The 27124-nt window shown below is 54.3% G+C and overlaps 12 protein-coding genes across 12 annotated transcripts; 3 read left to right on the forward strand and 9 right to left on the reverse strand.

The window, feature by feature from the left end:
- Nucleotides 1-533: 533 nt before the first annotated feature.
- On the reverse strand, nucleotides 534-1943 carry J4E85_003018 (uncharacterized protein; the record flags this gene model as incomplete). The annotated part of the gene is made up of 2 exons (XM_051467291.1): nucleotides 534-1578; nucleotides 1729-1943. 2 exons carry the CDS (start codon nucleotides 1941-1943, stop codon nucleotides 534-536), a joined length of 1260 nt encoding a protein of 419 aa, XP_051328450.1.
- Nucleotides 1944-2556: 613 nt separating this feature from the next.
- J4E85_003019 (uncharacterized protein) lies at nucleotides 2557-3228 on the reverse strand (the record flags this gene model as incomplete). Its single annotated transcript, XM_051467292.1, has 1 exon — nucleotides 2557-3228. One exon carries the CDS (start codon nucleotides 3226-3228, stop codon nucleotides 2557-2559), a length of 672 nt encoding a protein of 223 aa, XP_051328451.1.
- A 1260-nt stretch (nucleotides 3229-4488) lies between these two features.
- J4E85_003020 (uncharacterized protein) lies at nucleotides 4489-5662 on the reverse strand (the record flags this gene model as incomplete). The annotated part of the gene is made up of 2 exons (XM_051467293.1): nucleotides 4489-5189; nucleotides 5269-5662. 2 exons carry the CDS (start codon nucleotides 5660-5662, stop codon nucleotides 4489-4491), a joined length of 1095 nt encoding a protein of 364 aa, XP_051328452.1.
- Nucleotides 5663-6682: 1020 nt separating this feature from the next.
- On the reverse strand, nucleotides 6683-7887 carry J4E85_003021 (uncharacterized protein; the record flags this gene model as incomplete). The annotated part of the gene is made up of 4 exons (XM_051467294.1): nucleotides 6683-6785; nucleotides 6837-7667; nucleotides 7719-7735; nucleotides 7786-7887. 4 exons carry the CDS (start codon nucleotides 7885-7887, stop codon nucleotides 6683-6685), a joined length of 1053 nt encoding a protein of 350 aa, XP_051328453.1.
- Nucleotides 7888-8534: 647 nt separating this feature from the next.
- On the reverse strand, nucleotides 8535-9050 carry J4E85_003022 (uncharacterized protein; the record flags this gene model as incomplete). The annotated part of the gene is made up of 2 exons (XM_051467295.1): nucleotides 8535-8768; nucleotides 8820-9050. 2 exons carry the CDS (start codon nucleotides 9048-9050, stop codon nucleotides 8535-8537), a joined length of 465 nt encoding a protein of 154 aa, XP_051328454.1.
- A 1247-nt stretch (nucleotides 9051-10297) lies between these two features.
- Nucleotides 10298-12450, forward strand: J4E85_003023 (uncharacterized protein; the record flags this gene model as incomplete). The annotated part of the gene is made up of 3 exons (XM_051467296.1): nucleotides 10298-10880; nucleotides 10963-12234; nucleotides 12287-12450. 3 exons carry the CDS (start codon nucleotides 10298-10300, stop codon nucleotides 12448-12450), a joined length of 2019 nt encoding a protein of 672 aa, XP_051328455.1.
- Nucleotides 12451-14328: 1878 nt separating this feature from the next.
- On the reverse strand, nucleotides 14329-15671 carry J4E85_003024 (uncharacterized protein; the record flags this gene model as incomplete). Its single annotated transcript, XM_051467297.1, has 2 exons — nucleotides 14329-14803; nucleotides 14980-15671. The coding sequence occupies 2 exons, from the start codon at nucleotides 15669-15671 to the stop codon at nucleotides 14329-14331; spliced, it is 1167 nt and encodes a 388-aa protein (XP_051328456.1).
- A 470-nt stretch (nucleotides 15672-16141) lies between these two features.
- Nucleotides 16142-16883, reverse strand: J4E85_003025 (uncharacterized protein; the record flags this gene model as incomplete). Its single annotated transcript, XM_051467298.1, has 2 exons — nucleotides 16142-16725; nucleotides 16877-16883. The coding sequence occupies 2 exons, from the start codon at nucleotides 16881-16883 to the stop codon at nucleotides 16142-16144; spliced, it is 591 nt and encodes a 196-aa protein (XP_051328457.1).
- A 2862-nt stretch (nucleotides 16884-19745) lies between these two features.
- On the reverse strand, nucleotides 19746-20220 carry J4E85_003026 (uncharacterized protein; the record flags this gene model as incomplete). The annotated part of the gene is made up of 2 exons (XM_051467299.1): nucleotides 19746-19861; nucleotides 19947-20220. 2 exons carry the CDS (start codon nucleotides 20218-20220, stop codon nucleotides 19746-19748), a joined length of 390 nt encoding a protein of 129 aa, XP_051328458.1.
- A 754-nt stretch (nucleotides 20221-20974) lies between these two features.
- J4E85_003027 (uncharacterized protein) lies at nucleotides 20975-21952 on the forward strand (the record flags this gene model as incomplete). The annotated part of the gene is made up of 1 exon (XM_051467300.1): nucleotides 20975-21952. One exon carries the CDS (start codon nucleotides 20975-20977, stop codon nucleotides 21950-21952), a length of 978 nt encoding a protein of 325 aa, XP_051328459.1.
- Nucleotides 21953-22731: 779 nt separating this feature from the next.
- J4E85_003028 (uncharacterized protein) lies at nucleotides 22732-25050 on the forward strand (the record flags this gene model as incomplete). Its single annotated transcript, XM_051467301.1, has 3 exons — nucleotides 22732-22792; nucleotides 22843-23449; nucleotides 23499-25050. 3 exons carry the CDS (start codon nucleotides 22732-22734, stop codon nucleotides 25048-25050), a joined length of 2220 nt encoding a protein of 739 aa, XP_051328460.1.
- A 397-nt stretch (nucleotides 25051-25447) lies between these two features.
- J4E85_003029 (uncharacterized protein) lies at nucleotides 25448-26266 on the reverse strand (the record flags this gene model as incomplete). The annotated part of the gene is made up of 1 exon (XM_051467302.1): nucleotides 25448-26266. One exon carries the CDS (start codon nucleotides 26264-26266, stop codon nucleotides 25448-25450), a length of 819 nt encoding a protein of 272 aa, XP_051328461.1.
- Between the last annotated feature and the right edge of the window lie 858 nt (nucleotides 26267-27124).

Raw genomic sequence — 27124 nt, forward strand, 5'->3', positions numbered from 1 at the left:
AAGAGTGTGCTACTTACTGCTTGATCGCTGTCCGTACTGTATGGCAACGCCCAGATAGTGGTGAGCGCGGCGATGACGAAGAATATGCGTACGAAAAAGTTGGCGATTTTCTTCTTGATAACCATTGCTTTCTGGATACTGCAGCCGCCGAGAGTGTGCTCTGCCACACTCTCGCCGCATTGTTGATAATGGCGGGACTGCGGTGCTTTGTATGAACGTGCCAGTAGCGGTTCCGTTGGATCCATCCTGGCAGTGGAGTCGGAAATAGTGTGTTGATGTTGCTTTCTGGTGGAATTGCAGGCTAAAGAGTGTGTAGTTGCGGTGGTGCGGTTTGATTGCGTTGACAAGGTGACACAGCTGGCTAAAGGTCACCCACCCTATATCGAGCTCAGGGTCTAACGCTCGTTGGAGAAGAACCGTGTTCTTATCTACTGTACAAGAATATTCTGTCGGTCTTCTGATCTACCGACATAGGACCGCACCGAAGCATCCTTTAGTACTCTCAAAAAAACTCGAACCTATACTCACATAATCTATCGTTTCCTCTTCTCCTCCTCCAACTTCTTAGCCGCGGCCTTCTTCGCCTTCTCCCTCCTGCCCACGGCCGCTTCCGCACCAATACCACCAAACACTAGTCCAACACCTAGCCACTGCATGCCAGTAATCTCATGACCGAACCACCACACACTCCAAACCATGGTCAGCATCTTCCTCGTGACCGTCACTGTGACAAGCAGCAACGAGCTAAAGTGGGCCAGGGTGTGGAAGATAAAGACCTGGCCTATAGCGCCACAGGCGGAGAACATGAGGACGTCCCAGCCGACAGCGGGGTATGTGGTTATAAACGAGAGCGCGTCGGAGAGTTCACCGGATGAGGAGCGTGGGTCAAGGCCGATCCAGCCAGCGAGGGGAGTGGAGGCAAGGAGAGGTGTGATGAGGAGGTAGGATACTGTCAGTGCTGTTGACATAATGTTCTGGGCGCACATCATCTGGGGTCCGGTGAAACCTTTGAAACTGCTGAAAATGTGATCTTGAACCGTGTTCGTAAGGCCGTCGAAGAGAAGATTCACCCCGAGCAGAATTAGACCAATAGTTTGCGAGGCGTCAGCGCTGACACCCTTCTTCGCGGCCTTCTTCGCTGTGGACGGGCTGTGTAGTGTAAAGACCGCGACACCGAGAGTCACGAAACCGACGACGGCGTACTTGTACATGGGGTATCGCTTCTGGAAGAGCGAGATGTGGAGGAACATGACCGGGAGCAGTTTGCAGCTCTTGGCTAGGATGAAGGTGACGTAGTCAATGTGCTTGAGACTTGCGTATCCGAAGGGGGACGCGAGCGATGATGTGAGGGCGATTCCGAGGAGCGGCATGAGGATGTCCTTCGAGGGGAAGATGGGTAGCACCTTGCGCACGCCGGTCTTGGGGTCTTTCTTCGCGGACAGGTTGAGGTAGAGAAGGCCGGTGATGGCAGCGAAGGCGGATTGGACGGTGTTGAGGAAGATGGAGTACGTGAAGCGCTGGTTGCTGGGGCCGTGGGTAGTGGTTGTCAATCGCTCTTGGATCCATGCCCAGGTCATACTATCCTGTGTTAGCTATGTTCCCAATGTACTGTTGTACATTGTGACCGCCTCATACACGAAAAAAGCTGAACAGGTCTGCAGCCTACATGGACATAAAAACGTACAAAGTAGGCGACATGACATCAACGTAGGCTCCAGGGTGACTTACAAACTTCCATATATACCAGCGACACAGATTACCAGCTGGAAGAGCCCTGCTTCCTTTTGCTCCTGAGGGTTCCGCGCATGGAGCTCTGCTTGCTCTTCCAGCTTCTGCTCGATCGAATGCACCGCGCCGTCCAATTGGTGGGCGGCATCCAATTGGTGCGCATCTCCCTTCGCGTTCCCATTCGTCTCATTGACCTTGCGACGAGAGGCTTCCATTGTGCGTGCTGTATGGTGGGTCTCGCTACTGACGTCGTGGAAGGCGATTGAGGAAGGCGCGCGCCGCGTTCGTGTTGTGTCGTGTCGCGCTGTGTGTAAAGGAGTGGACTGCGCGATGATGATGCGCGAGGGATAAAAAGAAACAGTGTTTCTTGAGCGACTGTGGGTCAATGGAAAGTGTACACCTGGCCCTAGGTTTAGATTACACCTGCGCCATAGGCAGTTCCTAAGCTTCAACCGTGGCATCAGTGGCCGGGCCGGGGCTAAGACGGAGTTAGAAGCGAGCACGGGCCGTGTTTGAGCCTCAGGGATCGACTCGACCGGGGCGCGCCACCCACTCGCTAGTGTGTGGAGCGCCGCTTCACTGCGAGCTGGAGGAGCACACACACGATGCAAAGGGCGCCAGTCTGCCGACTGAGTTTTCATGTGGTTGTGTCATTTATTGTGGGAGAAGGTATCTACGCATAGTCTGGAAAAGGCATCAAAGCCTTCTCCGCGCTTACCGCTCCAGCCGTTCATAAGGTCGTGAAAATATGCTCGCTAAAAAAGAAGATCCAAGGCCAAACGCCAGCAGATGCAGCCCCCACTCTGTTCCGGGGCCCAGAATGTAAGCTCACGCCTCACCTCTGACAATCTTCGAAACAGCGCTCTTGACCAGCACCCACATTGGCCCAGCGTTGACTTCCTTGCCGCCGCCCTCCTCCATCCCGCACTTCCTCTTCCACGCATCTCTCCACCCTCGCTCCGTGTCCTTTTGCTTGAGCCTCATCAGCTGCCCCGCTCGCTTTCCTTGCCTTCTGTACCCCGCCATGAATGCGTCCCATTCTTTCCTCTCCTTGACGAAGACGACTACTCCGTTGCCTGCATCGATAGGCTGGCTGCCTCTAGATAGAATCCGCGCTTCCCACGCGCTGCCCATGGATTGAAACGTAAAGTTCGCGCTATGCAAGACGTAGTAGCGCTTCCGCTTGCCGAACTTTGACGCAGCGTTGGAGGAGGGCGTGATCCAGTGTGTTGCGCGTGAGTAGATGCCGTCTGCCAGTGCTTCGTGGAGAAGCTCTGAAGGGATGTACTGGCGGCACTGAAGAAGCAACTTGTTACGGAGCAGACTGATGTCGATGTCTGGGTGGGCGGTAGGTATTTGTGGCGAATGAGACAACAGTGCCTTGGTTTGCGTACGCGTTGATCGCGCTGGTGGCTTCGATATGCGTCCTGATGCTCGAATGACAGTGACTGGGTTGCTGAATTGGTGAGGGGTAATCGTCTGCGTTTGGATGGGCGCCATGATAGTCGTGGTGCTCAGTTGAGTGTGGTGTGTGCTTTGTAGGCGGTGTCAAGTCTCGTAGGCTTCAAACCGTGAATCCGTATGGTGTCGTCTGGTAGGGGAGTTGCGGATGGAGTAAGGAATATTGTGGAGGAGCAGAAGCGAGGCAGAGAGGGAACATGCGGTCAAGAAATCATCTTTAACCATCATGCACCCCTTCCTAGAAGAGCTAGCTCCTGAAAAGAAACAGCTACTACCCAGCCTTCGGAAATCAGTCGGGGTGCCAAATCTGTCTCTGCCCTAGTCTACCGCCTGCCCGCGTCTGGCGTCTGGGCGATCCTGGAAGGATTAGCGAGGCACACGAAGCCTGCCTGCCGAACCTCACCGTGGGCGAGCATCCCGCGCCTGCAGCGTTTGTCGTTCGAGCTTGTGCTGCTCCGAGGACTTCTTTGACGGAACACCTTCCTTTCACTGCTGAACACTCTGTGGAAAGCTCAGTTGTTGTGGCGAAGACATCGTGTTCAGGTGCTCAGCGTCCGAGCGTGACACTAATGACGTATTCCCGATTGGAGGGTCCAACGGTTCGGAACATCTGGGCAGCCTCGTTCTGCACGTGCAATGCTGCACTCATTTCCCCTTGGGCAGCACCATCATCAAACGTTCGCAAGTACCACATCACGTTACGAGTAGTTCGCAGTCTAGACACTATCATCATAGAATTCTAAATATTGGTAGTAGATGTTGTTTGTTTGTATCGGAGTGTCGGTAGGGGAGCAAGGGAGAGGGAAGGGTTTCGGGTAAGGAGTGAGGGAGTGATTAGGAAGGTACATCGGAGTGTCGGAGTAGAGCTCGGGACGTGGTGAGAAGCTTCTCACTTCTTCCCAACTCTTCTTCGCCAAGAAAACCCAAAGATGGATGTCAGAGCTGCTACCCTTGAGCAGATGTACTATCCGGATATCAAAGGCCATAACGTCATGACATTCGTGAGCCGCTCAGCGTGCACTCAGTTCTCTCTCGACAATAGTAAGAAAAGTAAATAATGCTCCAGACAATCCGTGGTATCCATCAGTAACAGCAAGTAAGAAATTCAGCAATTCCATGCTTTTGTTGTTGGTTTTCGTGGTCTCCGTTTTGGGAGACATGAATGCAGATGGCGACGGACGTGAAGAGCTGGCGACTGATAGCGAGGCCTGCACGGCCTCAAGCTATCTTGCACCTCCCAAGAGGGTTGGCAATACCCAACGGCGCCGACGTTGGGTAGCAGATGCGCTAGAGAGCGGTCTACTCCTGGGCCTGGCTGCGGCGCATCTTCTCGGCCTCCAAGTTCTCGTACAGCAGATAGAGCGCCTTCTCATTGGCACTGGCACTACCAGTGATGGTGAACATGCGCTCGCCGGTGTCATCATGAGGTGCCTTGGCGATGGAGATGCGAGCGTTGGACGTCTTGCGGATCTCGCTGATCTTGCTACCGCCGCGTCCGATGATACAGCCGACCATGTCAGACGGGATGCTGATGTTCTGGGTCTGCATCTCTTCGCCATCCTCGGTGTGCGTTGGGGGCGGGGGCCTGCTGGCGGCATCGGAGCCAGATCGTCGAGAAAAGGCAGGAGGCGAGTCACTGAAATCAGCGCCGTGACCAGTGCGGTTGTACGAGCGTCCGCCCATACCACCGGCGGGTGCGCCCCCGCCGTTGGACAGAGGGACCGGACCAGCACCAGGCTGAACCCTAACGGCGGGGTTGTAGAGGACAGTGCCGTAGCCGCGCTCGTGGTCATCGATGAGGCACTTGCCAATCTCCCAGATAGCCTTCTCGATACCGCCGGGCGAGCCCTGGACTTCGACGATGCGCTCGGTGGACTGGGGGAGCATCTCCTTCTGTGCGACCATGCGTACGCCGGAGGCATCCTGGATCTGCTTGATCTTCAGGCCCTGGCGACCAATGATGGTACCCATTTGGTTGTGCGAGATGAGCAGGCGGATGGCTACAGAAGTTAGCTTGGTATCAGCGCTTGTACGCAGCCATGTCGCTAGGAAGCGCCGGGGTGTCGCAATTGTACGTACGATGAGTGCCGTCGGTGCGGATAACGCCGCCCATGCCCATAGCAGGGGCGCCCTCGAGCAGACCTTTGGCGACTAGGCCATAAGCCTTGGAGATGCCAGAGAGGCTACCGGTGACGGAGAGGACGCGGTCATGGACACCTTGGACGACCTTGCTGACACCGGCGCGCACACCAGTCTCGTCGCGCAGGTCAGCGACGTTCTTGCCCGCCTTGCCTATGATGACTCCGGCCTCCTTGGACGAAACAATGGCTCGGAGGGTAAGCTGCGACTCTGCGTATTCCTCTTCGGTGCGCGGGACTACTTCGCCCTCGCCGTCCATGTTGAGGCGGTCCAGCTGGTCGGCGACGCGGCTAGCATCCTGACCGGGGCCGGGTTGGGGCTCTTCTGAGGACATGTTGTGGGGATGGCCTAGGGACGGGCTGCAGCTGCGGTCAGTGACGTAGTTTTGCGACGCGCGCACTATCGCGATACTTACAAGAGAAGAAGGTGGGTCGCGGAGACAGAGAAGAGAGCTGGGTGTGCTGCGGCGGAGGGGTAGGAGAGGACGAGTCGAAAGTGTCGAGGCTATCGTGCTACGTATCAGCAATTGTGTCAAAGGCTCGTGTTTGGGAGTGTGCATGGAAGCTACTCACTGGCGACTACGGAAGTGGCGGGGGAGGTGGTCGGTGCGGGATAGCGGACAGATAGGTAAGAGGGGGAGGGCGCAAGGGTAGGTGGGAGGGAGCGGAGAGGAGGATTGGGGGACGCGTGGGAGAAGAGAAGAGGCGTGTTGGCGGAACCTCTCTGGAGCGTGCAGATAGAGTGGAGGTAAGGTGACGGAGGGAGACGAAGCCCTGGGTCTGCGCAATATTAGGGCGGCAGGATGTAGCTTTCCTTAGCGAGACGGACGAGCCTTGCCCTATTCACAAACATTGCAGGTGCTGGGAGACACTGCAGGGGATTCGGCGCAATCGCTGTCCTCGTGCAGCAGGCGGCACTGAATCTACGGGAGCAATCACCATGCATGGCCTGCATGCCGGCGTGAATGCATCAAGCTGTTCGCAACTCTCGCGCGCCCCATCACCGAACACAGGACAGAATAGACCCCGCGTGCACGAGCCCCGAAAACGGCCAAGGCCCCGCGAAGATGCAGCTAAATCCAGCATTTTCAGGGTACTGGCTAGCCACGACTAGAATGTGAATGTATCGTGCCGCTGAATTCGATGATTGGCCGAGATGCGCGGGATTTCTGCCTTCCATTGTTCGATTGAGACTAGGCCTTCACCACGCCTGCGTATGCAGCGGCCTCCCAACACCACCCAATGCGCGCTCACACATCAACAACGCCAGCTCGTGCTTTATCCACTCTCTCAAACGCCGTATCATAGCCTCACACCGCCTCAACACCACTCAATGCAGTCAACCTGCATGCGCCCTACTTTTGCGCCTCGAAAACGACCTTCTGCACCTTCATCTTGTCGAACAACTCGTAGCCCTCAATGGCGTCGCTCAACGGCATGACTTTATCAGCCATAAAGCTGTCACATATTAGTCAGCGAATTACACTCCTGTATTATCATCAAACTCACCCAAGCTTATCCTGATGCCTCTTTAAGCTGTCGAGTGCTTCTTCAAACACGCTTCTCACAGGGCACCTTCCCATCTGAACTCTGACGTTCTTTCCATACGCCTCATTTCCGGACCAGGGTATCTCGCCATTGTGGACTCCGACCGAGCTGATGACGCCCCAGGGTCGGATCAATTCGTATCCCATTCGAAGCGCAGGAGACAGACCGACCACTTCGATGACAATGTCTGCTCCACGGCCGTCTGTGAGCTCCTTGACGCGCTTATCGAGACCCTCACGATCAGTCTGGAAGTTCCAGGGTTCCGCACCGAGTGACTTGGCAAGTTCGAGGCGCGAAGGTACCGAGTCAACAGCGAGAATGTGCTTTGGCTTGTAGTCGGTGATGTTGCAGAGCGCGCAGAGAGCTACAGGACCGCAGCCAATAAGCACAACGACACTGTCCTTGATCTCCTCGGGAGTGGAATATTGGAAGCCGTTCTTAGCTGCAAACATGCCTGTTGGGAAGATGTCTGCCATAAGAACCAGTGCCTCGTCTTTGATACCAGGTGGTGCTTTGACAGCTGTGGAGTCTGCGAGGGGAATCCGGACGTATTCTGCCTGACCACCGTCTAGGGCAGGACATCCAAAAAGCTGGCATTTGACGCATCGCGAGGAGAAGCCGTGGGTGCAGTAGAAACACTCGCCACAGCATGTTGTGAAAGGAGAGACAACATGGTCGCCAACTTTCAGGGTCTTTACCGATGAGCCTACTTCGTGAACGTGACCGGTAAACTCATGGCCCATTACAAAGTCGGTAGCAGATGGCTGATGACCGCGGAAGACGTGTAATTCGCTTGGAGTAAATGTCAGAGATGCTGTTGTTATAGGTGGTGACTTTCAGTACCTGCCGCATAATGCCGTCTGAAGAATAAGAATTAGTAGGAGGTGATGGTATTGATCAGCGTACTTGCCTTTTCAACTTTCACGACAACATCTCCTGCATCTTGAATCTTCGGAATTGGTCTGTCTTCAATCACCACCTTCCCCGGTCCCTTGAATACGACTGCTTTCATGCCGTGCCTCTTGGTATGTTGTCAGAAGTAATTATCGTTATTGAAAGTCAAAAGAAAAGTCTGTGATCAGGAGATTCAGGAGGAGAGCAGATGTAATTCAAAAAACTGCATGCAACCAAGTGGAGCTTGTGGACTAAGTACAGGGCGCACGCCCTGACGACATCGGAGGCGCGAAATGCTCCTCGGTGATGATGTGGTGTGGTAGCTCCTACCCCGCCGAGGTTCGACTGCGGGGTAGAGAGGATGGGCAGTGAGAGCACATTGGCTGCAGGCGTGTATAGTAGCTTAGATAAAAATCGCTAAGATAGTACGCGAATCCTGAGAGGTTGATCAAGGAATGTTTCGACCCGCGTCTTGGGTTGCTGTCGGGTGCCCCGGTTCGCGACGGACTCCGACAAGCTTGAAGCTCGACGTAGCTCTCCGCCTCCTTCCGCACCAGTACTTCAGTATATCGATAGGAAATTGCGACAACGCTATAGAGTGCAACATACCATGTGAATCCACATGAACGCCTTGTCCAAAGCTCACCAAAATCCAAGCGTGTAAACACCATCCAGGTAAACAAGCCGTATCGCAGTATCCAATCCAAAACTCCCAGCAAATGCCCTTTCAACATGACGTCGATGCTGCGTAGTAGAGTTCCGTCTTCAGGTGACGGTGCACAGAAGCTCTTCCTCCAAGATGAACTTGCCCTCCTTGTACTTTTCACTGGCTTCATACGCCTTATCGTATTTCCAGCCGACGGTCTCCTTGCACTGGCGGCAGTGGATGTCGCGTACTATGTGACGTCCCGTGGTCATATTGCGCTCGTTGGGGTCCGACTCGGTGATGTTGACGACGGTATCGAAGAGGTACGCCTTGCCGTGTTGACCGCGGAAGTTCTCATGACGGTTAGCGATATGGCTACGTGTGGGAGTTCAATATGCGCTCACCCTGCTGAGTATGTCGTCATGGTTGGAGAGATGCGTCTTGCAGTTCTTGCAGCCGTAGATGCGCGACGTGGTCGAGTTGAGGTAGATGTTGTACGTGAGGCCCATAGTGATAGATAGGCGATCCGACGCGTGAATCGAGGGCTGCTGCGGCGTGGGAGTTGTGTCGAGACCGTGGCGGTAATCAGAACGGTAGTCAGAGGTGGCCACTCGTTGTTGGTCGCCGCCGGTCATACGTGCTGTTGGCGCGGGTGCAAGGGGAGAAAGGTGGCGGGGAGCTAGCGGTGAAGCGTTTGAGGGGCCGATGGTTGTGGCTCCCGCTGTTGCGCCCAAGCGCGATTGCTATCTTGGGATGTGGAGTGAAGCTTTGGACCTGGAGGTGACGGCGCGGTCCCTGCTGGCACGTGCGCGTCAGGTGGGCGGGATGACGAAGGCGAGGGGCACAGCCGGGTAAACACTTGGGCAAGGGTTGCTATATGGTATGAGATCGGATGCTCTACGGATATCTATGTGGCATGTGCTGTGACTTTGTGGAACCAGGTAACGAGTTCCACGGGAGCCTGACAGCTACCGAGTTAGTGCATGAGGTGAGACCTCGGGATGGTGCCCGGGTGTGTAGTCAGCTGGTGACGCACGTGAGGGCACGCTGAGCTGGAATACCCAGGTAGTCCGGATACAGTCGTGTCAATGGGAACCGAGAACATGAACAGTCGACTAAATGGAAAGCATCTTCTGCATCCGATCATTGACAGACACCCTGTGACAAACCACAGCCACGCCAATTTTCTGTTCGGGAGATCATTGTCGGTCTTGCTGCCTTTGAACGTCTCTCCGCAACGGCGAGTCATCCTACAAGCGCTTGTCTACCTCAAGTCATCTTCTCGGTGTTGCTGTTGCCATGGCCGAGTGTGTGCATGCAGTTGCAAACAGAGAGCGTTTTACATTGGCACACAAAGAAGCAGGCTGGTGGTTGAGAGGCCAGCGCATCGACGATAAAAAGGACGATGAGCGTTGGTAGTGGACAGACTGTCGCATCCTCTATGCAAGGTATTGTTGTCGTCTGTTGATACTGCGCGCCCCAGCCTCTCTTCGCGGATTGGGCGAGTCGGATGCCCCACTCGAGGTAGTCCTGGAGTCCCACAGCGTATAGTCGCGTGTCGAGAGTGAGAGAAAGGTAATTGCAGAGCGTTTACCGCTTCCGCGACGTGACAACGGGCAGTAAGTCGGTGCCGCATGCAGGGCGATTGGCGTGGTAGGCGACTATCAGCCCAGCCTTCCGATGCACGTCCGCTGCGGCTTGACTCTGTGGCAGAAGTGCTAGCGGGCTTAACCTCGCTGATATGGAACATTCTAGCAACGTTTTTAGGACCAAAATCCCAGCTTAATTTTTATCCGCCCTGGATCTCAACCGACAGTCGCTGCAGCCAGACTAATTTTCTAGTGACACCGTCCAGGCCGCTATCCTTCCGCAGCTCGCCCCCATGGTTCTTCCCTCCTTCTTCGCATCCTCAAAGAAGTCGTCCAAGACCAGAGATATCCCCAACCTTGCCCCCCGACCCTCACCCCAGGCTAACTCAGGCACCCCTCCTGCCTCGCCTGACAAGCACACCCACTCCAAGGTCAAGGACCGGGAACGCTCCTCCAGCCGCCGCTCGAGCTCCTACTCGTCCAAGCGTTCGTCCAAGTACGACCGCGACTCCCACCCGCTAAACCTCCCGCCCGAGGAGCGCCAGCGCCTGTCCTCGCAGATGTCCGCCATGGACCAGCCCACGCCCCAGCCAATGGACGTGGACCGGGACCACTCGTCCTCGCCCGCCCCCTCGAGCCCCGTCGCCGACACGCCCAAGACGAATGGCGCCAACGGCGCCCCCGATGGGCCTGCTCCTCCACCACACCGCTACACAAAGAGCCCGCCGCCGCCCACTGCAAACTATGCTGCGACTCCCGAGGCTGCCACCCCGCCCGCTGAGCCCCCGACGATAGATGCCGAGGAGTACAAGGCTGCCGGCAACAAGTTCTTCAAGATCAAAGACTACCCGCGGGCCATCGAGGAATACTCAAAAGGTGCGTAGTGACACTGCCCATGCTCTAGCCGAAGCTTTGCACTACAGTACACCGGGAGAGCTTCTGGCTAACCAATCCGCAGCGATCGAAGCCGACCCCAAAAATGCCACCTACTACTCGAACCGGGCCGCCGCCTACATCTCCGCCAACAAGTTCTACGAGGCCATGGAGGACTGCAAGATGGCCGACGAGCTGGACCCCAACAACATGAAGATCCTCCTGCGGCTAGGCAGAGTATACACCAGCCTGGGACGGCCCGACGAGGCTGTGCAGGTGTACGACTCCATCAATGCCACGGCCAAAGACAAGCAGCCTGCGTTGACAATGCAGAAGCACCTCCGCATGGCCGAAGACACATCAAGGAACGAGGGCTCGGGTTCCATGGTCATATACGCCCTCAACGAGGCTGAGAAGGGTCTCGGCGTTGGTGTAGACAAGCCCCGGAAGTGGCAGCTCATGCGGGGAGAGGCACATTTGCGCATGGGCAATGCCAATGCACTTGGAGAGGCACAAAACGTAGCCATGTCGCTACTACGGTACAACAACCAGGATCCTGACGCCCTCGTACTGCGCGGCCGCATCCTATACGCCCAGGGCGAGAACGACAAGGCTGTACAGCACTTTAGACAAGCACTGGCATGCGACCCCGACTTCAAGGCCGCTGTCAAGTACCTGCGAATGGTGCAAAAGCTGGACCGCATGAAGCAAGAGGGCAACGCTGCCTTTAAGTCCGGCAGGTACCAAGAAGCCATCGACACCTACACGCAGGCACTCGCAGTCGACCCCTCGAACAAGGGCACAAACTCCAAGATCCTACAGAACCGAGCCCTGTGCCACAGCCGGCAAAAGAGCTGGAAACAAGCCATTGCAGACTGCGAGAAGGCCCTCGAGCTCGATCCCAGCTACACAAAGGCACGGAAGACCCGGGCGAAGGCCCTGGGAGAGAACGGCAACTGGGAGGAGGCAGTACGTGATCTCAAGGCTATCCAGGAAGAGAACCCATCGGAGCCTGGCATTGCCAAAGAAATCCGCGATGCCGAGATGGAGCTTAAGAAGAGCAAGAGGAAGGACTACTACAAGATTCTCGGTATCGAGAAGGACGCCACAGAGACACAGATCAAGAAGGCATACCGAAAGCTGGCCATTGTCCACCACCCCGACAAGAACCCAGACGACGCGGATGCTGCCGACAGGTTCAAGGAGATTCAAGAAGCACATGAGACTCTGAGCGACCCACAAAAGCGCGAGAGATACGACTCCGGCGCTGATCTTGTCGATCCCAACGACATGTTCGGCGGCGGAGGCATGGGAGGAGGCATGGGTGGCATGGGTGGCGGCATTGACCCAGAGATCCGTAAGTATTCTCATAACTATGAAAGAAAGTTCACGACTAATGCGATTCACAGTCATGCAAATGTTCGGCGGCATGGGCGGAGGTATGGGAGGCGGCCGTGGCGGCGGAGGTGGTTTCCACTTCAGCTCCGGCGGCGGTGGAAGTCCGTTTGGCGGTATGGGCGGCATGCCCAGCGGTGGCCGAAGAGGAGGACCGCCCGGTGGCTTCCCCTTCTAAACGCCCCGATCATACCCACATAACGACAACCACCACCACGCTCCGTTTCAAACACATCATCCGACCTTTGATTCGTGTGTATACCCTTGGCAGAACATTTCCGACAGATTTCATTCATGGCGTTGGATACAGGAGATGCGCGAGCAGTAGATGCATAGACGGTCGTTTGGATCGCTCTCCTGTATTTGGGTGCGAAGCATTGATTTTCACATTGGCCTTCGAGGGATTTGAGCATTGCCTGGCGTCTCTCATTATTATCTTATGCACGAGATCTGCTTGAGGAAATGAATGCCGCTTGTGACTTATTGGAAGAAGTAGTGTAGAACGAAATTTCAAAAGTTAACGATCAAGAAGAGAGCGTCCTTGATGTGATCTATTTTCGTGATTGGTCTTCAAAAATTGTGATTGTGTCACGAGAGCATACTTGTATGCCGAGCATGTAAAGACCTCCATTTTCACGTACCTCATCCCCCAAAATGCTCCTCAACATGATGCGCAACCGCCGCCTCGTCCCCCTCGAATTCTCCGCATACTGGGCACGTCGCTACCTCCACCCCCCTCACATCCCCACCTTGATGTCTCCGATCCGCCTCTTCCAACGCCGCAAAAAGCCCCACGTCAGCTGGCTGTCTCCGAGTCCTGCCTTCGTCATAAAGATACTCGTCCTCTTCCCTAATATCTCTCTCCACCCTGCCTCCAACCATCCTCCCACCTGCTCTTCCCATGCCTGCACCCCCGTCACCATCCCTACCCAGCCCCGCCCCAGCGCCCCCAACAACAGCCTCACCCTGCTGTCCCTCGCTCTCACTAACAAGCTTCTGCACCCTCCCCACCCTTCCATCTCGTAACCTCACTTTCACACCTCGCGGATGATCACCCCGCGTTAGCAGATCGGCGACGATACCGCGGACTTGGTGTCCGGTGGGTTGATCCTGTTTGAGAACTATTGAGACGCTTGTTCCGGGGTGGATATATGCGAATGAGGGGACAGGGGCTTCGTCGGGGTCCGGTCTGAAGTTGGGTCTACCGCGACCGCGGCCTTGTCCTCTGCCCCTAGACGCTCCTCGTCCTCTTCCTCGGTCTGAGACGGGGTTGGAGTCGCCGCGGCCGCGACCGCGGCCCGTGTGGGTACCTCTTGATGATTCTGAAGAAGGCGGTTGCCGGTTTGGACGGCCGCGTCTGGAGGGCGGTTGTTGCATAATGTGTTTAGGTTGGGTTTGTTGGCTGGCTTGGGGATGCTTGCGCAGAAAAAAAGGCAGCGTTTAAAAGCCGCCTTAGCGAGCCCTTCGTTCCTCCAATGAATCTTTCAATCTCTTTCTCAGGATGTGTTCGAACAGTTGTTGTGTTCGCCTTCCCAAAATCGCAAAAGACGACTCAAGATCAAATGCTGGTGGAAATGATCGTAGCTTAAATTGGCACAGAGCTGATCTGATACAGGAAGAAGAGTTGCGTGAAAGTCAGCATTTGTCGGAATAACTATTATCCCTGTAAAATGAAATGTTGATGTTGAGATCTTGGACGGGATGAGGATGTTGTAGGATATTGGTGTTAGGGCGGTTTGCACAGTATTTTAGTGCGCATTACGTCATTCGCTCGCTCCCTTCACATTATGTAGCAATGCTTATGTACCACACTCCAGACCATGAGACACACAGGGATATAGGCAATAGCCAAGATTTTTTGGAGATTTTTCTATGTACACGTACGTCTGGCTAGAGTAGCGCATCGATATCCTCGCGATATCAGCGTCTTTCATACAAACCACGCACATCACACTGTACACCTCCCGCCTCCATCATCATCGTGCCTTCCGCAAACGGTACTCGCTATGTAGTCATCATCGACCTGTATATTCGCTCCGTCCATCCCGCCAATACATCAGTTGTAGGTGACGTTGACCCCACGTTGACCGTCAAGATTGTTGAACTCGTCCCGGAGAAGCCAGAACCGAACACCGTTCCCTTCCTGAATGCGTCCATGAGCCTTGTGATGCTTTATCAGCTTCTGTCGTCGATGTGTATACCCTCTCATGAACTGTTCATCATCCTGCCAATCCCGAAAGATGTCCTGTGCTACTCTGACAGCGGTAGGCCCATACGATGAGTTCCTTCCGTCAGGGACATTCCTAACATTATCGTGCTCGCAGTCGAAGGCTCGGAAGTTTCTGTTGGCTAGATCGAGGTCCATCACGTAGTCGAGTGCGTTCCACCTGAGCTCAGCGAGCTTGTCCTTGATGATATCGACCTCGTTCTCTGCTTCCGGGTCCTCATCCACACTGCGGTCAGAGGATGGCGAATATCCGGCAGCTTGGATGTCCCTGTCCGCCTGCATCTGCGCCGCTGTTGTATGGAGCCTGTGACCATGTTAGCAGCTGCTTTGTGGAAGAGAAAGTCGTGACTAGGTTTTGGGTAGGCCTGGAGGAACTCGCAGCACTCTCATGATTTGTGAGAGTGGTAAAGATACACTGAAAGCCTTCCGGGCCTACCAAAAAATCCCGCAAAGCGGATAACAATGTGATGTAGTACGTACCGATCTCTGACTGTCTCGGCATTAACGAGTTTCTTTTGAAGATCTTCGAGCTCTCTCTTTTGAACCTCGATCTTGCTCATCAGGCGCTGCACATCCGTAGTGTTGATGTTCGCCTCCGAAACATACTGACGATTCTGAGCAGACAGCTGGTCGACCCGCGTTTGCAAATCGTCAAATGTCGCTTGACTGATGGCCATCTCGTTGGAGCGTGCGTTGGCATTGGAAAGCTCGCCCTCAAGAGAGTCGACTCTACCCTGGAGACGACGGACGTTGGCCTGGAATTGTGCACGAGTATTGGCTGCATCTTGTTCCGCTGTAGTCATAGCGCGTCGTGCGATGATCAGTTCGGTATCCTTTTGTTCAATGGTGGATCCGAGCGCCTGTACTCGTGCGCGCAGTGACTTCGCTTCAGAGACCGTGACGATATTGAGCTCATTCGTCCGCTCCAGATCCCTTTCCCGAGTCTTACTGGCGTCGACTTCACTTTGTAACCGCTGAATCTCCCGCTTCAGATCGCTATTGTTGCGGTCCGCGATTGTCAGCTCCAGTGATAGCCTGAACAAGTCCCTCTCGTCGTCACTGTCAGAGCCATTGTTCTCAGATGCGACGGCGCTGTTGGGGAGGGGTGTAGGCTGCTGCTGTCTTCCTAAATGACTGCCGTCATCATCGTTGTCGAAGGCGGAGGAAGCCATGTTTTCGCGAAATCGATAACCGATTTCTGCGCTGCGTGTGTGCGTTGTGGCGATGGGGTATGAGCTTGGGTCGTACCTACCTGATATGCACAGCAGGGTCCATGCTTGGCGGAGCATCCTCACCAGGGAGGAAGGCACGCCAGGTGCAGATGTGAGCGATGAACGGTGAACTACGAAAGAGAAAATCTGAAATAAGACTGACAGCGGCTGGCCTCTATAGGAGGTCAGCCGGCGATGTTCGCGACAAGCTCTGACGCTTTCCAAGCAACGCGACATGATGACCGCTTGCATTCACCGTCTGTTCGCGCTGGTGAGAGAACACAGCTCATCCAGGCAAGCAATGAGAGTAGTTCTCGAAACGCGAGCTCCAGACATGTGATCATTGTACAGATAATCATATACGAATGAGAGATACAAGCAAAATCAACAGAAAGGGTTGACACATCCTTGTGTTGTCAGGCGGCCAATTATCACTCATTACCTGCCAGTGTTGCTTCTCCATTGGCAGCGATGTTGATACCGTTTGACCCGCCGATTGACTTGCTGCCGTCGGAGCCCTGCGTGATACCCAGGTTTCCACCGAGGTTCGCCGCGGCACCGTCCTCGCCGAGGGTGATACCAGATTCCTCAGAGAACTTCTCAGACTCTTCAGTAGCCTTGACACCGTTTGACTTCTCACCCTCGGCCTCTTGAGCTTCCTGTTCAGCTTCTTTCCTTGCTGCTTCTCCTTCGGCGCGTCCGGGCTGGTTCTCCGTACCAGCGCCAGCACCAGCCGCACCCTCTTCTGACTCTTGCTCGGCGGCGACAGCAGGCTTTTCACCGGCGGTGGCGGACTTCTCGCCCTCTGCTGCTGAAGACTTGGGCTCCTCTGCAGCTACCGCAGTACCATTGCCCTGCTGATTTCCGCCGAGCTTGAGACCATTGCCAGTGATACCACCGCCTGAGCCGCCTAGAGTGAGTCCTCCGATCGTGAGACCACCTCCTCCGCCACCTTGCTTTTGGGCCTCGCGGCGGCGACTTCCTCCATGGGTCAACGACTCCAAGCTCTGAAAGTCTGCGTCACGTCTGACAGGGTGTGCGCGATACGAGCGAGAGGCAAGGTTTGCTTTAGTCTAGCATGAGTGTCAGCATACGCAGTGAGTGACAGGCTTTAACAAGAGAGATAACGTGTTGAGTAGCCAAGATGGTGCATCGGATCAACATACTGCCCATAGCGTGCGAGGGGGAACGACGAATGCATCGACGCATGATACGGCCAGTAGACCGAGAGTCAATTCCAGAGAGAGCTTCATATCGAGAGAGTTTGTTAATTAGCGGATCGAAAGAAGACGTAGACAAGAAACAGCTGTCCGGCAGCAAGATGAACAGATGACTGTGAAGTAAAGCGATGGTACTAGTGAGCTCATCAGGTGCACCTCCTGAGGCCTACTGCGAATAAATGCTTCTCAAGCCCATGAGTCCCAGTGACATCTGCTTCCCTCAGCCACCCGTCGTTGGCATTGCCGGAATTACATGATGGAACGCTTTCACAACATTTACAGGCCAGCTTGGCGATCCAGAGTGGTCGGAACAGTGTGTCAAACGCCAGTGCGCGGCGGGGCCGACCGCTCGCTAGGATGCTGGGGTTCTTCATGTCGCACAAGCGTCGCAGCTCCCGTCAGGGCCATGATCTTCGACTCTTCGGAATTTTCGGCCTCAGATGAAGCCGTCTTTGAAAGCCCAGATAAGAGCTATCCCCATGGTTAAGCATTCCAAGTGCTGTCTTGTGTGTAGTGCCATGAAAGCCAAGACCGGATTTGAATGGGATGCTGACATTTGTGTACGGTGTGTTGACTGCTGGGTTTCGAATCAGAACAGAAACTAGTTGTCGTACGAGTTTCTCGGTTGTCAGAGAGCCTCGCGGTATTGCTGCGTGCATCGCGGGATCCCGAGGTCTGTCTAGCGAAGCAAGACCACGTGTGGACGGACATGATCAGGAGCTCCACATTACCATCTTGTGACTGCCTCTATAACACGGATGAACGCATGTTATTCGCGAAAAGCATGAAGCGAAGTGAGGAGAATGTGCCCGAAAGGAGATGGGATGAGATGCGTTTGGTGAGAGGACAACGGCAATGACGACTGGCGGCCACGCGAGATTGACGCGCTAATATCGATGACTAATCCCGCGCAACACGCGCCTCACGTCACCATGACTCGTCATTCTTTCCAGTCGATTCATTCCGACTACTCATTCAATGTTCATTACGTATCTGCGTCGCGGACTTGGGCTTGGAGTCATTTCCTGTTCGGACGCGACGATATGCAAAACATTATCGCCTTTCAGACGTATCCTCATACTATGGCCTGATGGGTCACAGTACTATATTACCCATTCAATCCAACAAGTTCACTGGCGTGAAGCCAGCAGCCTAGATCGCATCAATGTCCTCCGTCCGACCAACGAATACGTATACGTCCTACCTAAATCCAAACACCACCGGTCCTGTGCACCTTTATCCGTTCAACAAACGCTCTCCTTCATTTTTGTACAACTTGAACGCCTCGTGTAGTGAATCCGCAGTCTCACCAGGAAAGAGATGCAAAAAGAAAGGGTAGCCCTTCTTGCGCTTTACTTTCCACATGAAGAGCTCTCGCTTGGCTTCGTCGTTCCAGCCGGTGAACACGAATTCACCATTGCTGCTAGGTGATGGGGCTTTCACGGTCTTTCGAGGAGCCGCAGGTGTACCTCGCAAGGCACTATCACGGCTACCAGGAACTGGAATTGGAAAGGCTGCGGAACAATGATTTAGCGGGAAGAATACCAAGGTGTTTCGGATCATCTTACTGCCTGGCTCACGCTTCTGAAGATTTACTGGAGCATGCGGCTGTCCAATGGAATTAAAGACACCATGACCATGTAGGCCCCTCGGTGCTTGGGTTTGCCTAGGGTCTTGTGGAGCTGCAGCCGCTGTTGAAGACCCAGAGGCCTGCGGATTGGCCCTGCCTGTCCTTGTATCTGGCCGAGTACGACGGGAAACCACGAAGGCCTCGCCGGTCCATACCCTGTCGTCGTCCACGTACCGCCAAGCCTGAGCCGGGTCTTCCCATGGAGGTGGATTCGCCGCTGGGGCTACGCATGAAAATTAGATTGAAGACTACAGTACCGTTATATTGGCTTACGTCGAGTGTGTAGGCGACTGGCTGGTCCGTGTGGCTGCATGAATGAAGGTGCGAAGTCCCCATCGTTGTTTGGGAACAGAGATTCGTCCAGGTATTTCAGGGGGCGATATCCAGCACCACCAGAAGGTTCTTCGTGATTGGGGCTGTTGGAGTTCGAGTTATTGGCCATGATACTGTATATGAAGATTGTTCGTTATAAGTTTGAGGTTGCAGAGGGAAGACGATGGTAAGAAAGAGAACATATAAACACTGAAGGTGTGAAAAGTGAGCCAGAATGGACCGTGAGCACGACATTCTTCTGAGTGTATATACCAGGTGAAGGCAGGTGAAGTTGAGTCAAACATCCGTTAGCTATTCAAAGACGACATGACCTTATTGTTCCTCGACTCACGCGTGTATACTCCTTTATGCAACAATACGAGTACGTTTGCTTGTTCCGCACATAGATGGCAGTTGATCACTTGCCATTTGAGCAAGCTAACTATTGTGTAGGCTGTACTAAACGCTGGTAATGAAACTACATTCACGGTCGGTATCATGGCTAAGGAATCAAGAGGTAGGCATCCTACCGACCAAACCTTGGAAAGCGAAAAATGCATGAAACATTGCAACCCGACTAGCTTGTTCGTACAGAACACTACGAATGTTTCATCAAAACCAGCCTTCCGCTACGTCTTCCACGAGTGGGCCAAACTCGTATCACTCACTGATACCGACCGAAATATGGACCGTCTGGGAGTACCGAGGGTGCCTCGTTCCTCTGGCTAGCCATTATAGGACCTTGGTAACCTGGGGAGACAGGAGATATGTGGTTCGTCGACATCACACCTGGCTGTGTCGCGTTCCTTAGGGCGTTATCATTATAGCCTGAGCCCCACGGCAATGCATAGTTCTGAGTTCGGTAGTGTGCTGCTACCGGGAAGTTATAGTGTAGGCCAACAGGCTCGCCGGATGATCGAAAACCTGGGGCAGAGTACCGCGGAGGACCGATATGTACGTTTTGATCTGAATACGGCCCATGGACTTGACTGTAAGTTGCCCGGGCGGGTGTCGCATACTTGACTGAGAAATTCTGTCAGCGAGGAACTATATTGGACTTTCTGTAACACTGACCTCGTTCCATACTCAGAGCGCCGCCGAATTCTCGTCGAAATGTCATGATAATCTCGACCAAAGCCTTGCTGTCAATGTGGTACGACAGCCGTTGAAAGCTCATTTGCAGCGCAAGCATTGCATTACCTGCGGCCGCGGGCAGTAGATCGAACGCGCCATTGAGAGCCGTCTTCAGCGCGTGCTCGTTGATGTTCAGAGTGGCTGCGAGCGCGGCCAGAGCAGATTGCGCTGCTGGGCTGCCCTCGTTCGTGTGGACGGCGACTACTGACTCCATGTGGGCGACTTGAAGGAAGTGGGGAGAATGGACTGACCTTCGAGAGAGCCATAAGGGACATGCGGCGAGCGAAACTAGGCAACTACAGTGAAATGTGAGTGTGGAGGTGTTTCACGGTGAATTTCGCCTTGTCTAGTTTACCTACGTAGTTCAACATTTCGACGACTTGACTGAAAATCATGCAATCAATAGTATCGCCTCCGTGACTTACTATCAGATTGCCAGGGCTCGGTGTATTCTAATTGAGCATGTTACTCGGTTCGCCAGTAGTTGATTACTGCACGCCCCTGTCACCGATCCACCGAGATTGATTGAGAGTTGATAGCTCCCGGTCCAGCTCGGATACCACCTGAAAGACACGAACTTGAGTCTGTGCTATGCTGTCTCCCGGTAGTGAGCTCTTGCTGTGCTGACGTCTTTTAACCGAGCCTGGGAAGCCCTGGGATAGGCAAGAGACCCACGTCAACCAATGTAAACCCTACACACCCTGGAGCCTACATTGGGTTGAGCTCAGCTACTTTGCATGTTTTCATCTCAATGTAGTCTGCAGACCTATTCAGGTTTTTTTCTTGCATGAGTGCTGTCATTGTGGAGGCTGGCGGTGGCAGGCCGAATAGGGCTAGGGTGTCGCGCCTGGCTCAGCCGCCAAAACCAAATAACGTCATTGTTCGCGAGTTTCGCTTCGTGCCCAGGTGGGAACTGCCACGCCCTTACCCTCCAGCTCAACAGAGCCCATCCCCCGTCCACAACAACCATGGCAACGCGTCGAAAAGCCGACACCGACATCAGCAATGGGGCTCCTATCACAGCCGGCATGCCCAGCGGTACCGTTCGCTCTACGTCCGCGCGCCGCTCGCCCTTCCTCCCCACCCGCCTCGAGGCGCAGCTCATCGCCATCTACCCATTGACGCTCCTCATGGGTAGCGTGTTCAGCATAATATCACCCTCAAACCGCAGTGCGCCCTACTCCGCCGTCCTCCAGTCCCACCCCGCCGAATTCGCGCCCTCGTACTTTGCGCAGAAGAAGAACATCTTCAACGTATACTTTGTCAAGCAAGGCTGGTTCTGGACGACACTCGCATTCGCCGTCTTCGTCACCTTTCACCCTGGATTCGGCCAGGGTGCCAGCGCGAGACGCATCCGAGCGGTGATGCGATATGGCGTCGTGACAACATGGTGGTGCTTCATGACGCAGTGGTGCTTTGGGCCGCCGCTGATTGATCGCGGGTTCAGGTTCACGGGAGGCCAGTGCGAAATCATCAGGGACCCGGAGGCGAGGGAAGAAATGAGCACCACGAGAGAGTACATTACCGCGGCGACGTGCAAGGCGGTTGGGGGAACATGGAAGGGCGGACACGATATCTCTGGACACGTCTTCTTGCTCATACTTGGCTCGTCACTCCTGTGGCTGGAGTTTCTGCCTGCGTTGACGCGTGTAGAGGGACTGAGGGATGGAAGGCTCATCACCTTGCCTGATGGCAAAGTTGCGAGCGTCGCAGTGGAGAAGGACCTCGTCAAGTCTGAGGGCGAGGCTACTGCGCGTGGCGTCAAGTTCGCGCTTGGTGTCGCCGCGCTGATGTGGTGGATGCTCCTCATGACGGCCGCCTACTTCCACACTTGGTTTGAGAAGTTCACGGGCCTTTTGGTTGCCTTTGCAGCGCTGTGGACTGTTTACTTTCTTCCAAGAGGCGTCCCACAGGTCAGAGCGTGGTTGGGCATGCCTGGTGTTTGAAAGCCCTAGCTACGAATCAGGCTATGGGTGATGGCTCTCATCTTGCGGAAGACATAGCTGAGATAGATCGCAAGACGGGTTTGTGGGTCGACGAGTCAAGCGTTTGAGCAAAAGCTTATCCAGCGTCAGTATAGTTTAATAGCATGCATCACGACTTTGGCCCTTGTACAGTAGCACTGACAACTGGGCGCTCTAGCCTCGAGCATACATCCCGAGATTTGCACCCGTGCCATGTTCTCCAGCAGCTGGCACCTCATTCAAGGAAAAATTGGATACCCTGGAGCCTGCGTTGACCTTGGGCCGTGGATTGCAGCTGTCCTCGTTAACGTAGGCTCTAGGGCGTCCAGAGTTTTCCTTGAACGAGGTGCTGGCGCTACTTGAACGGCTTTTCTACGGCAGCCACATCGTTTTCCTGTAGTTTTCCGCTCAACGTTGTGCTAATGTACCTGATGGGCGATGGCAGCTGCAGCCTTCTATGGGACCGTTGACGACATCAACCGCGGCTAAACGTCGCACCGACCCAGAGTAGCACCGTCCCTTCTCCATCCGGCATCCTATCCGCCATCTTCCGCAGCTGGCCCAATCGCTGCAATTTACGCAGAGTTCCATTGCTGAAAGGCTTGTCTGTCGACCCCGGACCCTCCCCACTTCCCCTCACGATGATCAGTCCACTGCATCCCCGATGTAAGCTAGGCATGCGACCAGGGTGGTTGGGAGTGTACTTAAGAAGGTACCTTGACGAACATTCGTGATGCATTGCTCACCTGTAAGATCTAGCAATGATTGGTACGAAGGGTCTCGCGTTGAGCCTTTTGGCCAGCGCTGTTGTGGCGCAAGATGGTAAGACATAGCTATAGGTTACAATAGAGGCAGTCGCTAATTCGAGGCAGCTATTCAGGCATCTGGCACAAACTTCACGCTTACTGCCGACGGCATGTCATACCTGTTCCACGTTGATACCGAGTCTGGCGACCTCATCTCAGATCACTTTGGAGGACCAACCGACGACTTCACACCACCAGCCTACATCCTACCATCCGGATGGGTAGCTGGCGAGATAGGCAACGAGCGTCGCGAGTTTCCCGATATTGGCCGCGGCGACTTCCGTTTACCAGCTATCCATATCGAACACACCGATGGCGACACGATATCCGCTTTCCGCTACCAATCCCACGACATTGTGCAGGGAAAGCCTTCTCTGCCAGGACTACCTGCGACTTATGGAGAAGCTGGCGATGTCACGACGGTAACCGTGCACATGCACGACAACGTGTCGGATGTTTCCGCTTCATTGATGTACTCAATCTTCCCCAAGTACAACGCTATTGCACGTAGCTTCAGCATTGCGAACAACGGTACTGCTGATATCGTCATCGAGAGAGCGTCGAGCTTTAGCACCGACTTCCCCAATCTCGACCTCGAGATGATTGAGCCTCACGGTGATTGGTCGCATGAGTTCCAGACCGTGAGGAGGAAGATCGATTATGGCGAGACTTCGTGAGTTGATATGCCTAGGCGTTGCTGTATAAATACTGACATCTATCAGGTTCCGAAGTACCGCAGGATATGCATCTCATCTTCACAACCCTTTCTTCGCGTTGGTTTCGCCAACCACCACCGAATCTAGCGGAGAGGCTTGGGGCATCAGTTTAGTTTGGACTGGTAGCTTTGAAGCTACAGCACAGCGCTTCTCCAACGGCTATGTGCGCGTTCTCATGGGCCTTAACCCGCTTCATTCCAGCATTCGCGTGGCACCAGGGGAGATGTTCCAGTCTCCCGAAGCTGTCGGTGTGTACTCCTCTCAGGGTGTTGGTGGCGTGTCGCGCTCGTTCCATGATCTCTATCGCAATCACCTCTCTCGACACAAGTTCACGGACCAAACCCGCCCCATTCTGCTCAATTCGTGGGAAGGGCTGAGTTTCGATATCAACGAAACGTCTCTAGTCAGCCTGGCCGGCGAGGCGGAAGAGCTTGGAATTGAACTGTTCGTGATGGACGATGGCTGGTTTGGTGTCGAGTACCCGCGCAACAATGATACTATGGGTCTCGGAGACTGGACACCCAACCCAGCAAAGTTCCCCGATGGTCTAGGCCCGTACGTGGAGCAAGTCAATAACTTCACGGTGTTGAATGCGTCGTCCACGCCTTTACAATTTGGTATTTGGGTAGAACCAGAGATGGTAAACCCCAATTCCACCTTGTACCATGAGCACCCCGACTGGGTCCTGCATGCTGGAAAGCACCAAAGGACGTTGACACGAAACCAGTTGGTTCTGAACGTAGGGTTGCCGGAAGTCCAGGACTACATCATCAGCTCGATTTCTCGTGTACTCGATTCCGCCAACGTCCAATACGTCAAATGGGACAACAACCGTGGCATGCATGAGCTTGCCCGCCCATCTGATGACTACACTTACATCCTCGGTCTATACCGCGTTATCGACAATCTCACAACGAGCTATCCTGATGTACTCTGGGAGGGTTGTGCATCAGGTGGAGGCCGATTTGATCCTGGTCTTCTACACTACTGGCCTCAGCACTGGACCAGTGATAACACTGATGCTTCAAACCGTCTCACGATCCAGATGGGCACATCACTGGTCTACCCGCCCTCCGCAATGGGTTGCCACATATCTGCGGTTCCCAACGGTCTCACCCATCGCAACATCAGCATCGAATACCGCGGTCACGTCGCCATGATGTGCGGCTCCTTCGGTCTCGAACTCAACCCATCCGAACTCTCCCCAGAGGAAGCTTCCGCCGTGCCTTCCATCATGGCCCAAGCCAAGGCGGTGAACCCCGTTGTCATCTCCGGTGATTTCTACCGCCTTGCGCATCCCGACAGCAGCAACTGGCCTGGTGTGCAATTCGTCAGTGCAGAAGGGAACCAGAGCATAGTCTTTGCGTTCCAGCAACAGTACATGATCAAGCCAGCAGCACCTCCGCTCAGACTACAGGGCTTGGATCCTAAGGCGAGATATAGCAACGACCTGGACAACGCCACCTATAGTGGGGCTACGTACATGAACGGCGGGCTTAACATCGCGTGGCCAATGGGCGACTACCAGAGTAAGCTCATTTGGCTGAACAAGGTCTAAATACGTCAGTATGGTAGTACTCTAATCGAATCACTATTTTGAATGCGCCAACGCGGTACACTTTGAAAATGTGGGTGCTTGATCAATCTTACGAAACACTGTTCATTGCTCACACTTGTTCTCGCCTGGCGTTGATTGATTGATATTGGTTTTACGCCTATATGTAACCTCCCAGGGGGCATTCCGGCGGGCACCGCCGAGGAGTTACAGTGGTCACACACTGCCTCGTGGGCCTGTTCTAGGGTGAATTATATACATGTCGAAGGGAAGAGGAAGGCCTCTCTCGCCTGGCGTTACCACGCTGGTTGGCATATCTGGTTACGAACCGTCAGTGGTAACGAAAACAGAAGCTTCATCAACTCAAGCTAACACTACTACGATGAAACTAATTCTGGGTCTAAAGCTCCGCCAGTGGCCGAGGGCATATAGCCTTCCATCCGTTCTGCGCGATAGCTCGAATCTTGTGGTCTTTCACGGCATCCAACAGCTTCGTACATTTGCCCCCGGCAAGCGCGGCCAGATATTGGTCTTCTATGTTCCTGCTGACAAGATGGTACCGACACAGGTAAGCGACGTAGTTGGCTAAAGCATCCACGATAGGATCTTCTACCGTTTCCTTGCACGTTAGCTCAGCCACCAGGACCAATTCCTCTGCTTCCACGGGACGGTAGATGAGGCCGCATATGTAACCTTTAATGATCTGAGACGTGTATTGCGTCATCCCCAGCACCTGCCCAGCAAGACGCAACTCTAGACCCTTCTTGACGTCCTTAGGAATGGGGATATCAGTGTACTGCTGGTCAGTACAGATTGCTCGCAGCCACTTCACGATCGTCTGCATGGAATTGAGAGAGACGTCCTTGTGGCAGAATTTCACCCAGGTATCATCTGGGTTAGCCTCTAAGTGCTGGCGGAATGCCGATGAAGCAGCGAAGAAGGCTAGCTTGGGCATGTTGACGTTCACTTTGTTGCCATTGGGGTCTAGAACCTCCACTTTGATGGTGATGTTAGGGGCTAGCTCCTTGCGCGCGGAAGCTGACCAGTTGCGGAGGTGGTTGCCGCCCTTCAGGTTTGCCATGTCTGTCAAGACTTTGTTGACTTGGCCGGCGGGCGAGAGGGTATTGACGTAGGCCCTTGTGTTGGGAACGTTACGGCGACGGAGGTTATTGCTCTTCGTAGGGCGGCTGCCCTTGGACTGTTCTGAAGTAGTAGACATCGCGGTGGCTTGTATCGAATCAGCTCTTGTCAAATCGGATGTCGAAGCTTGATGTTGCTGACGTTGCAAGTGGTGTTAATACGGTAGAGAGCAAGCGAGAAGGGTTAAATGATCGTCTAGACGACTTGTAAACCTACAACAGCGTCCTATCGCTGCCAGTGACTCGTGCCTGAAAAGAGTGTGAAACTATCGGATGTGAGTGGATGAAATTTAGTACTCTGGTAGAGATCATCAGTAGGTAGAGCGGAGTGAATCAACCCAGATCACTATGCGCATAAGGGAGTCTGGGTTCTGATGGTGAATGATGATGTAGAGACCAACGATCTGGTCCTCGATGGCGCTGGGCGGTCTCATTTGCGTAGCAGACTCGTTACCATGGAGACGAAACTCTGCATTCCAGCCTTCACTGTTGTGTACTGCATCACTCGACATGGAGATGATGCCGCTACGATGCGCGACGGCCATCGCATCCAGAGGTACTTAGCTTCGCTCGCGAGCGCGATTAACACAGCGGCACGGTCTTCTGTTCTGGCCACACGCGTGGACCATTCTTAACTAGAGCTTATGAGCTGTCTCATGAATGAGCCGGATGAAACTCATCGGTCTTTGTGCCCAGCAAAAGACTCACGCGTGAAGATCGGAAGTTTTCAAACGGAACCGATCGAAAGCCATATATCGATGCGTGGCTGATGGTACGGGTAACGAAAGTCATCAAAGAAGTGCGCTTGATGACAATTAAGGATGGGGGAGATGAGACGCCCAGTGGTGTTTAAGCGGGGCCCGGTATGTGACCTCGCCCGGTCGGAAACGCGTGCGCACGTGCTCTCGATGACGTGCCTAGCTCGACTTTCCAGCCCT

The sequence above is a fragment of the Alternaria conjuncta genome (genome assembly GCF_024043145.1).
Source record: "Alternaria conjuncta strain BMP 0040 chromosome Unknown scaffold_4, whole genome shotgun sequence".
In the NCBI taxonomy this organism is placed as follows: domain Eukaryota; kingdom Fungi; phylum Ascomycota; class Dothideomycetes; order Pleosporales; family Pleosporaceae; genus Alternaria; species Alternaria conjuncta.